The sequence below is a fragment of the Leguminivora glycinivorella genome, chromosome 15, assembly GCF_023078275.1.
Source record: "Leguminivora glycinivorella isolate SPB_JAAS2020 chromosome 15, LegGlyc_1.1, whole genome shotgun sequence".
Classification (NCBI taxonomy): domain Eukaryota; kingdom Metazoa; phylum Arthropoda; class Insecta; order Lepidoptera; family Tortricidae; genus Leguminivora; species Leguminivora glycinivorella.
Genome location: NC_062985.1, coordinates 15,080,135 through 15,092,239, shown reverse-complemented (window position 1 = coordinate 15,092,239; position 12,105 = coordinate 15,080,135). Strand labels below are relative to the sequence as shown.

Genomic DNA, 12,105 nt, shown 5'->3' with positions numbered 1-12,105 from the left:
AAACATGCTTAGATTCATGTGAACACCTATATTGTATTCTAGAATAGTAACTGCAATATATTTTACTTATTTTTAAGCTAGGGGAATCCCATATTGTATTACTTTACTTTTAGGTTGGTACTGTCTAGATATAATTATTTACAAATATTAATTGAATGATTAGCACAAAGATACTACAAATATCAATACGAACAGTATTCGCGAATTTAGGCATAAAAACAAAACAATCAATTTGTTTTTGAGCCTAAAAATGTAATCAATCTTATCGGTTTTTGATTGATTCATCGAATGTTGTGGAGCTATTTATAAAAGATAATTATTATAAGGATAATTAACAATAACCCCCCAAGGATTCTAACAGGGACTGTGATTAGCCATCACGCGAATTTTTTGCTCTGCAGTAAATTATGTGCCTCTCTGTCGCTCCAATAGAAGAGTAGGCAATCTAGAGAGATTCTAGATTGTGAGGAAGACCTTAACTTTGAAAAGGGCTAAACATATTTATACAGATATTAGCTGATTAGTTCAAGGCAGGGACAAGTTGCGTACTGGAAGATAGGTTTAGGCTCAGTAGGTGGGCGATAATGATAATGGCCGATATGATGATGATGATGATGACGATGGCGTCACACGCATAGATAAAGTACAAATATTTTCATAAATTGGGCTCAAAATGTATTAAATCTGATTGATAACTTTGTAATGATTGATAATTATTAATTAAAGTAATCTTATCACAGTTTACGTGTGCGTAGGCGTAATTTATTCATTTCCTCAAATGTAAGAAATAGTATATTGAGCAACAAGGGAGCTAAGGGGAAATTGATAACGAGTATTATAATTCGCGACAGCCTGGAGGCTGGAGTAAATTATAGACACGAGTTTTCAATATCCTTACCTCCTGAGTTACACATAATGTTTTTCATCACATTTGAGACCAAAACAGAGAGGGAAAAAAATCATAAGGCAAAACCTTCAACGGCGGCGCCGGCGTTGCGATTGTGTATCTTCACTTATCAGTTTCGTCAGATAAATCCATTGTTTTCATTAACAACTTTTTGAACACAAACAAACACTAAAATGCAGTATTATACTGCATGTAAATTAAATACAATGTTCAAAGAAGCATACAATTGAAACTAAATGTGTCCGTCAAAAACATTTGTCAACTTTTTTCATTATCTGATTAGTCTACTACAGGCTCCGTAGCCGAATGGCATTTCTCCGATGCTAAACGAAAACGAAACGCCACGAAAGGTAGTCTGTCTCTGTCACGACAATACGCAAGAGCGATAGAGATAGATATCTACTAGCGTTTCGTTTCGTGAGCGTTTGTGCCATTCGGCTACGCAGTACGCACCCTGATAATGCTACGAACTGCGTTTAGTTCGTGTAATATGACTAACTGCCAGATTATAAATTATGATGATTTATCGGAGTGAAATTTACTATGAAATCTGTGATGAAACAACGTAAACAAATTCTTTGGGGTTGTCACGAATACATACACACCTACTATGAATTCTAACTAGTAATAGATACTTAAGTATTATTTATTTGTAATATTCTTGAACTCCCGATCGGAACACACAAATATTCTTAGGGTTTTGCCAACGATGGTTCTTGTACAGTCAGCCAAGAAAGTGGTTAACCAGTTTTCGACCTTATTTATTTTATTTTTATTTTATTTATTTAATTTATTTAATTTTAAGAAACAAACGGTCATATACAAAAAATGTCTACAATGATACTGTCTACGCTAAAGACCTACAGTTTCCTTAATTAATTATAGATGTGCTAATTACAATATTACCTATAATGTATATTAATATTAAAAATTTACAAATCAACAACGGAGAAAACTATGACAGTTACACATGGTGTTGTAAAATGTAATACTTAATTGTATGTAACAATGGCAAATCGTAATACTAATCATTGGAACAATCTCTTCAAAGATGTTATACTCCCGTTAAAAATATCAAAGTCTGTTAGTGTATCACATTTATTAAAAAAGTTGCAAGCGCGTCTAATAAACATATTACGGGCATAACATGTTTTGCTAATAGGGATTGAGAATAATTCCTTTCTGCGACATTTACGTATACGGGCACGAGGGACCTTGAGAGAAACCTTTTCAAGTAAGCAAGGGATTTCTAATTTTGAATTTAAAATTTTATAAAGAAATACAGAGTCTGCACAGTCACGCCGATTACTGAGCGGCTGCATTTTATGACGCTGTAGAGAGTTAGTGTAATTAACATAGTGATTACCAGTTCTGTTTGTTTGAAATGGAGTCAAAAAGTGGTAAACCACTTTCTTGGCTGACTGTAGGTACCTAGTAATAAACTGTGAAACTGGCACTAGCCAGGGTCTTTCTGTCTAAAACTGCATAGGACAGAAATACATGGCAAGCAGTTTTGTTGGAGGCTAAGGTAAGATACAATCTGGGTCGCTACTCCAGAGAAGTAAGATCCTGTGTCTACTTTCCGACTCACTCTCCTCCACTGCACTTTTATTAGATAATAACCTAACCACAAAATTAAAATTTTGAAAATACCCCCGACCGCGGGGATACCCCCATTTGCCAGAATTTCATTTGCCATAATTTTATTTGCCACCCTATTCAACAATCATAATATTGTTTCTCATAACATCTTATGCCATAATCATTGTTTACTATATTAATCAAGTGCCAGAAACTTTGTTTCCCATAAAGTCAGTTTCCATAATGTAATTTGTCAGAATCATCGAAATCAGTAATTACCACATTCCATACCATCATTTGTCATCCAAATTAGCGACCAGAAAAGTCAATTTCCATAATGTGATTTGGCAGAATCATCGAAATGCTTAATTATCACAGAGACGACACTACTAGAAGTACTAGAGAATGAAACTGCTATCAAAAAGTAGGTTAGGTTAGGTTAGAACTGTGACCCCCGGAAAATAAAACTGCTATCAGAAAGTAGGTTAGGTTAGGTTAGAACTGTGACCACATGTAAAATAAAACTGCTATCAGAAAGTAGGTTAGATTAGGTTAGAACTGTGACCCCCTAGAAAATAAAACTGCTATCAGAAAGTAGGTTAGGTTATGTTAGAACTGTGACCCCCTGGAAAATAAAACTGCTATCAGAAAGAAGGTTAGGTTAGGTTAGAACTGTGACCCCTGGAAAGTGAAACTGCTATCAGAAAGTAGGTTAGGTTAGAACTGTGACCCCTGGAAAATGAAACTGCTTGAAAAGTAGGTTAGGTTAGGTTAGAACTGTAACCCCCTGGAAAATGAAATAGCTATCAGAAAGTAGGTTAGGTTAGGTTAGAACTGTGACCCCTGGAAAATGAAACTGCTTGAAAAGTATGTTTTTTTTTTTTTTTATATACAAACTATGTTTTTGAGGAAAAATGGCCCTCGCTAACGATACGGGCGACCATTCTACCTGAAACTGCTTATTCTCACAGAGATATTGTCCCCGCTGAAAATACGGGCGACAATAATCTGCTGATTATAAATAATACTTTAAATTAATACTTTATAGATTTATTTTGATGTTATTTACTTTTTAAATGTTTATTTATGTTGTGTTAAATTTTATACTATGGGTTATATTCTTAATGTATTTACGGTATGATTTAAAATTTATACTTTATAGATTTATTTACTTTCATGATATTTATATTCAAATGTTTATTTAGGTTTTGTTAAATTTCTTCAAACTATTGATTATATTCTTAATGTATTTACAGTATGATTCTATGGATGATTCCTTAGTGATTATACTACTGATGTTATATGGATCAATGTTAATGTTATTACATATTATTTCGTGTTCTATGCGATTACGGCCGAATTTTGGACAGTCTTTTAAGAGGTGTTCGATCGTTTGGCAGCTTGTATTATCACAGGGGCATGTGTTTTCATCGACTATTTTGAACCTATGTAAGTATGTTTTGTGGTACCCATGCCCTGTGAGTATTTGGGTTAACTCGAAGGTAATGGGCATTGAGCCGCGCAGATTTCTGATTGATTCTATGCTAGGTAAATGTTGTTTCATGTGTATGCCTGTTAAGCCATTCTCATACCATTTGCTGTGAAGGTCATATATATGTTTTTTGTGATTAAGCTTATGATATGATAGCGGAAACAAGTTATAGTCAGGCCTTTTATGTAGTGTAGCCGCTGCCTTGGCCGCCATGTCAGCCCGCTCGTTTCCAATGAGGCCAACATGTGCCTTTATCCAGCAGAATTTGATCACTGTTCTCCCAGACGCTTTTATATTATGCAGTATTTTGTGAATGTTGTTAATAATTCTATTTGTACTACTGCGGTTAGACATTTCCATCAGAGCAGCTTTTGAGTCTGAGAAAACAGTGACCAGTGGCAGTCCCTGTTCAAGGCACATCCGACAAGCGTACTCCAGTGCAAGGCACTCGGCCTGGAAGACGGTGCAGCTGCTGTGTAGTTTTAGTTTTTTCGTTGAGCTTCTGCCATCAGGGTAATCGATCACATCAGCTGCACCGACTAACCCGTCGTGCTTGCTGCCGTCGGTGAATATACGATGCGCGTCAGGGTTATCATAATACGGTTCCAGTTCGTCCTGGTTGTTTACCTCCTTAAACTGTACATCTATTCGATCCGCAGGATGTAACAGCTCTGTGATGGGGACCCTTTTATCGTATTTCATGTTGGGTGGTAAATATTCAGTATTTAGAGTACGCTTTACTTTTTCTGTCGTTGCAACTTCATTTATTTTGAGATGAAGTGGAGTAAGTCCTGAGAGAGCAATAGACGCTACCGTAGGTAGCGTTCTGAATCCATGAACTATCTTTATGGCGAATCCGCGCTGGAGACTAAGTAATTTATTAGTGACTTTTTTGTATTTTGTAGCACTGTGCCAGATTTCGGCAGCGTATGTAACAATCGGTTCAATAACCTGGCGGTATATAGTTTCTACGTTTCCTGCGTGGATTCCCCAAGTCGGCCGGATGTAGACGCACAGTTTTTTGTATATTGTCTGGGCCTTTTTAATTATGTATTCACTGTGTCTAATGAAGTTAAAATTTTCGTCTATGATCACTCCTAACAATTTGAAGTGGCTCTCAGGCTTGATGTCAATGCCATCCATGTTGATTTGTGCGGCCTTGGCCTTTGGAGTAGGAGTGATCATTTTCGTTTTCTGAGGTCCGAATTTCAATTTGTTTCTTATTCCCCAGCAGTGTACATTTTGAAGTACCCAGTTAGTGTTATGTTGTAGCTGTGCTACGTTGTCGCCAGTGCAGATGACCAAGACATCATCTGCATAGGCTTGAATGTAGTTACCCGGATGCAGACGCTGAACTGTGACACCCTGGAAAATGAAACTGCTATCAGAAAGTAGGTTCAAATATGGGCAACAATTAATATGGCAATAATTGCTTATGGCGTTTGAATATTATATTAAACCATATTATTGCACTTAATGATATGGCTAACAAATAGTATGGCATTGTATGATTATGGAAGGTAATGTTCGGATAAACAACCAGTATGTCATACAATTTTTATGGTAAACAAATCATTCGGGCAAATGAAATTCAGGCAAGTTAGATTCGGGCATTTGAATATTATGTTAAATGACTGTCGGGCAAACAATAGACAACCCCGACCGCGACATAGTGGACCGATTTTCATGAAATATGGCTAAGAACACTCCCGACTAACTCAGCTTTCAAACAAAAAAAACTAAATCTAAATCGGTTCATCCGTTCGGGAGCTACGATGCCACAGACAGACACACACACAGACAGACAGACAAACAGACAGACAGACAGACAGACAGACAGACAGACAGACAGACAGACAGACCGACAGACAGACAGACACGTCAAACTTATAACAACCCTTCGTTTTTGCGTCGGGGGTTAAAAATCATTGGTAAACAACTTATTATCTTACATAATTACCCAAACACGATATCAGCTATTTCAGGTTTATCTTGAAGTATAAATACTTTAGCTTGAAAATGTTTGTTGTATATCGGCCTCTGCGTTAATAATGAGGGCTCCATTGTTGTTTTTGCTCGTCGCTACGGGTAAGTACGGAAATAATTGCGTTGTAACAACACCCACGTTCACTTGTTTTCGTTTTGATTTGAGTTTAAAACATTCAACACTGTTCAGGGTTAGACGAGGTCATGAAAAGGGTTAACATTAATAATAGGTAACCTAAGTATTAAGTATTAACATTGCGATATTCTTTGAAAAAATATATTTTTACTGCTATTGTTAGGATATTTTGAAATGAGTGTTTTCTCTGATCGCGTCGAAATTTACCAAAGTTTAAAGTTTTCATTTTTCATTTTTTAGTCGTCGCTTTGACAAACACTTAATTTTGAGTATTTTTCGTAGACATTAATTTTACGAAAATCACTGCCATTTGACCTTCGATCCTACAGGGCAAACTAACTAGGCCTATATATCTTTAAAATGTTTTCCTTTACTTACTGAAAACTAAGTAATTGACTATCAAATGACAATTAGTGTTCCGAAATAAATCATTGGATAAACCCGAAATCTTCGGATTGAAAGTCTCACGCTCTTACCGATAGGCCACTTCAACGCTTCTAAGTTCAAGTTCAAAGTGTTTATTTGTAAAACATAGGTGCAGTATACAGTGGTGGATAAAATTATAAATATGGTATCACTATGCTTTGCCTTTTGGCGTACAAAAACATGTCCTTAAAATAATTCTTACAATAACTTAACTAAGTATAAAATAAATCATAAAATATGTACAGTCTTAAATATTCATAAAATCATTCATTACATAAAATTAAAAAACAGAAAATTTTATTATAATTATTAACATTCACGGGTCAAGATCATTCTTAATTACCTATAGTGCTTCACATGAAAAGAAGTCTGTGATTGAGTAAAAACATTTATCAACAAGTACGAGTACTTGTGCTAGCTTATGCTTAAATTGTGGTGTTGGCGATGATTTTATCCTATCTGGCAGTTTATTATAGATTTTGCTCGCTAACCAAAATACGCTTTCACGTTTCAACGCGGTGTTTGCGCGTTCTGTGAATAGGTTTTTACCATACCTTGTACTTCTGGGAAATACTTCAGATACCGTTTTAAAGAGGTTTAAGTTTGCTTTGACGAAGAGAGCAGCTTCAAGTATATAGAGGCATGGAAACGTTAATATTTTTAGTTCCTTGAAATGTGGCTCACAACTGTCTTCACGTTTGAGTCCACAAATTGCTTTTACACATTTTTTTTAGCCTTGAAGACAGACTTTCTGTTTGTAGAGTTTCCCCAATATATGATGCCGTAGCGTAAGGTCGATGCCACGAACCCATGCTAAGCCGTCATGACAGTCTCAACACTTGCCCGCTTGGCAAGCTTATATAAGGCGAAATCAAATTGGTTCAATCTTTTACAAATGGCGTCGGTTTGAGATCTCCATGACAGCCCACCGTCGATTTGAAGCCCTAAAATTTTCGTTTGACTTACTGCTTCTATTATAGATCCTTGATAAGCGCAATTAATGGTGCTGATTGGTGATCCTTGGTTAAAATGGATAATTTTCGTTTTGTTTAAGTTAATTAATAAATTATTATTTTCAAGCCATTCAATTATATGTCGCAATGTATTATTAATTTCAAGTTCATAAATATCGGCATTTCTACTCTCGATAACTACTGTGCTGTCGTCTGCAAAGAGGACCATTGGGTATTTGATATGCCGCGGGAGATCATTAATATACAGGAGGAACAGAAGCGGCCCTAGAACGCTGCCCTGGGGAACTCCATATACAGTATTGCGTTTTGTAGATGTATTAAGTTACCTGCACTTTTTATTTACGTCTAGTTGTGTTAGCTCCGTATACTGTTCCCTATTGCTTAAAAACGACTCTATGAGATCTAAAATGTTTCTCCGTCTAAAATGTCTAAGATTTGAATATTAAGTATTTTATTTTGTTAGCATACGTAGCCGGCACACCGGTTCCAGAAGAACCGACGGAGTACCATTACCCGCGATTCTACAAGATGGCCGGAGGGGACGGTGAGATGCATGACATTGACTTAGAGGCTGAACCTGATCATGAACTATTGGACGAAGTTACGAGGAACCCAGCTAACAACCAGTACTTCTTGTATACCAGGTGCGTATATCAAAGCTTTTTAGGTACGCTGCATATAGAGGTAGAATAAATACACAGGAAAGACTTGAATTTTTGTAGAGCGATAGACCAAACTGCTCATCACTTTCGTCGTTTTTGTTGTTAGTTTTTATCCTAGACTGCATCAAAACTTACCTTTAGGTGGGATTTTGGTCAAATTCTTTAGATATCTCCAATAAAAAAATATCCATAGAACGAGGTTTAACTTACTTACAAAAGTTATAATTGGTATTATTCACATGACAGATCAACTGCTATGTCAAATCATGGCTCGACAAAAATAACCTGCAAAACGTGTTGTTAAAATAGCTTTCTGAAGTTAGCCTTGCCTTGCAAAGTAATCCAATTATTAAACACTATCTAGTAGCTTTCTTTAAATAGGATTTGAAAATATCTCTTTTCAGGCGCAACTCCATCATCTCGCAGACTCTAGTAATCAACAATGCCAACTCCATCTTGAACTCCAACTTCAACGCTAACAACCCTACGATCATCATTGCCCACGGCTGGCTGAGTAACAGGAACACTGAACCCAACCCTACTGTCAGGAGAGGTAAGAATTTGTATTTTGTCTTCTGTGAGTTTATTCTACATATTTTTATAGTCGTGAATTTAATGAAATTTAAAAAACAATTATTTTATTGTCTAACTGAAAGAATAAGTAGTATTTGAAACTGTAATTATAAAAAATTAGAAGGAAAATATTGATAATATGTAAATGAGTCATGAATAACTATATTGACCGGAATATAGATAGACCGTAATTACCTGATAATGATGTATGCAACTGCTTCGAAATATCGTGAGCTCGGCAAAAATCAAAAAGGTAATCACTGTTTTTTTTTTTTAATACTACGTCGGTGGCAAACAAGTATACGGTCCGCCTGATGTAAAGCGGTCACCGTAACCTATGGACGCCTGCCACTCAAACAGTGTCACATGCGTGTTGCCACCCCATTAGAAACTTGTACACTCCCTTTTGCTGTGTTAAGTACACAGCAAAAAGGAGTGTACAAGTTCCAAGGAGGGTTCGGGTTGCCGACGACTCAAAGGACAATAGACGGAACAAGTTAGTTCCGTAAGTCCTCCCGTCATCAGCACACCGCACCCTCGTTGAGCTCTGGCAGCCTTACTCACCGGAACACTCACAGGAACACAACACTATGAGTAGGGTCTAGTGCTATTTGGCTGCGGTCTTCTGTAAGGCGGAGGTACTTCCCCAGTTGGGCTCTGCTCTAGATTCGAGCGAGACGATATCCGCTGTGCTGTGCCCTACCACACAAAGCGGAATATCACTCGCTATGCCCTACCTCCTACTAACTTAGAAGTCCCAGCAGTGGGCCGTGGTGTGGGCCAATTCCTTCGCTTCCTCAACCAGGTCACCGGCGCACGGTTCGACAACATGCACCTGGTTGGTTTCAGCTTGGGCGCTCATCTTGTGGGAAATGCTGGCAGGGAGCTTGGTGGGCAAGTGGCCCGTGTCACTGGTGAGTTTTTCATATTATAAAGTAACTAAGTTTCATAATATTAAACTTACAACTGCGTCTATTAAAACATAATAGATAAAAAAAACCAAAACAAATTGTAGAGACGATTATACGATCTTATTTAAGAATTTGAACATCCTGCCAGTGCATGATAAAGTTAAGTACTTGATAGCAACTGAATAATTTAGCAATCCCGAATTTAAAACCTCGCGAATATACAGAGTGGGGCCTGTAACAAAAGCAAAAAATTAAACTGTAGGCTATTCTCCTTATACTGATCAACATTTGTTCAGCGACTTTTAAAAATAACTTGTATTTTGAATTTTATCACCCTTGAAAGTTTTTTCTAAGAGGTAATGTATTGCGAATTCTGTTAAGTCTAAAGTGTGACAGACAACGTCAAAGACAACAATAATGGCGTACATTGAAGCTAATATTTATTTTGTATGAAAAATTAAAAATTTAAAGACTTCATAATTTTTAAAAGTCACTGAACAAATGTTGGTCAGTTTAAGGAGTGTAGCCTACAGTTTGATTTTTTGCTTTTGTTACAGGCCCCACCTTGTATTATACGCGAGCGCCTAGAGGAACAAAGCGTCGTAGATATGTGGAACCTACCGCCGGCAACTATTATGGCAAACGGACGCGCCGCTACATCACACCGCGATTATTTAACACATTAGGTACATTTGAAGACGAATGTCGAAGTAAAAACATCTTTAAATCAAATATTAAGAAGTTGCTATTAGGCACAAATCCTGAATGAAAAATTACCCCCGCATTCATAAAATAGTTACTGAACTGATTAGTCAAAGGGTATTTGGTCCCTTTCTCACATATACATAAGTCAACATGACAGATAAGGACAAGCGATTTTTGGATAATTCAGGTTTTTAAAGCGTTAATGAAAGGCGCCATTAGTAGTTAATAAGATATTATTATGTATTAACACTATCTAGAATAAATTTTTTAATATAATTTAAGGTACTAACTTTGAAAATGAGTGCTTCATTTCGCCGTCAAACGTAAGTTTGGCGAAAAGATAAGATACTGTAAAACTGTAATCTTTGTTTTCAATAAATTAAAAATAAATTAATACGTTTTGTACTAAATTCGAAAGCGGGGTAGCTCGCTTCTGAGAAGCTTACCTCTAGGGATGTTGATAACAGTGGATACTGAAATATCTAATTTAATATCCTTTGTATCATGTCAGATATAATTCATATCCTAGAAATAGATAAATAATTAGATAATAAAGGTATAAAGCGTAATTTGTAAAAAGAATCTGAAATCCACTCCCTATATTCAGCAGAACGATATATTTATTTTATAACCTGGATTACTTTATTGCAAGGTTACAAATTCCATTTTTTTATTGCAAGGTCTGGACCCCGCGGGTCCGATGTGGTCTATAAACGTCAACCGTCTGCGTCCCACCGACGGCCGCTACGTGGAAGCCATTCACACCGACGGCGGTTACACCGTCGGCGGTCTCGGCATTGGCTCCGCCATCGCCAACGTTGACTTCTTCCCTAACGGCGGAATCTCACAGCCCGGCTGTCTCACTAACATGTGCAACCACAATAGGGCGTGGGAACTCTTTGCTGCCACCGTCACTTACAACCACCTCGTTGGGCAGCAGCAGTGCTCAACCAATCTTCAGATCACTTGGAACACGTGCCGGGGATCTAGGCTCAATATGGGCAATGATGACTTGAGGAAAACTGGGTAAGACTTTTAATATCGAGAGTTTGAAGTTCTTTTTTGTTTCCGTGCACGGCAGAAATCTGAGACATTCATTATAAGAGATGTCCAAGTAGAGCCGAATCTATGGATCTAGTTTTGATAGTTTAATGCTAGATGCATTTTAAGATACAGCGTGACTGATTGGCATCATACTTAAAATATATATTTTTTTAATTTTGTTTCAGATCTGGTATGTACCGTCTTGACACCGGGCGGCTGTACCCCTACTAATCAACGCGCTGATAATAATAACATAAAAAATAAATTGGCATTCCTGTATGATTATTACTAAAAAGTTTCTTTTATTTCACCCTCGTTTTCTGTGATGAAAAAATTAACCATTTGCATAATTAAGTAATATTCTGTATCTATAAAGAAACTCTCAATTAATATAGTGACGACCCAATTGTATTGTAACGCTCCGTAGTGAAAGAAATGCAACTCACTGTAGCAATGGAACAATGAAAGAGTGACACTAAGCGATTCTTTATCGTATCGCAGGCGATCGTCAACTTAGCTGGGCGACCTGTTCAATATTTTCTAGCTATAAAACTATTAATACGAAGTACGGATAGAATAGGTATACTTATAGGTATTCGATTCAAATATTAATCTGAATCATTGGGACAATTGATACCGATTTTCTAGAATGTACCTAGATTAGAAAAACAATACAAATACAATCAAACAATAACATTATAAATTAAA

At 36.8% G+C, this 12,105-nt stretch overlaps 1 protein-coding gene across 1 annotated transcript; it reads left to right on the top strand.

Moving 5' to 3' along the window:
- The first annotated feature begins 6,019 nt into the window (after positions 1 to 6,019).
- On the top strand, positions 6,020 to 11,643 carry LOC125234107 (pancreatic triacylglycerol lipase-like). The gene is made up of 6 exons (XM_048140291.1): positions 6,020 to 6,068; positions 7,966 to 8,146; positions 8,569 to 8,717; positions 9,415 to 9,651; positions 11,034 to 11,379; positions 11,583 to 11,643. The coding sequence occupies exons 1-6, from the start codon at positions 6,032 to 6,034 to the stop codon at positions 11,626 to 11,628; spliced, it is 996 nt and encodes a 331-aa protein (XP_047996248.1). The 5' UTR covers positions 6,020 to 6,031; the 3' UTR covers positions 11,629 to 11,643.
- The last annotated feature ends 462 nt before the right edge of the window (positions 11,644 to 12,105 follow it).

Excerpts from the sequence above, each read along its gene's own strand:
- LOC125234107 (XM_048140291.1), top strand. The coding sequence starts at position 6,032 with ATGAGGGCTCCATTGTTGTTTTTGCTCGTCGCTACGG. Across the intron at positions 6,069-7,965 it reads GTTTTTGCTCGTCGCTACGG|CATACGTAGCCGGCACACCG; the intron begins GTAAGTACGGAA and ends TTATTTTGTTAG. Across the intron at positions 8,718-9,414 it reads CAACCCTACTGTCAGGAGAG|ACGATATCCGCTGTGCTGTG; the intron begins GTAAGAATTTGT and ends GATTCGAGCGAG.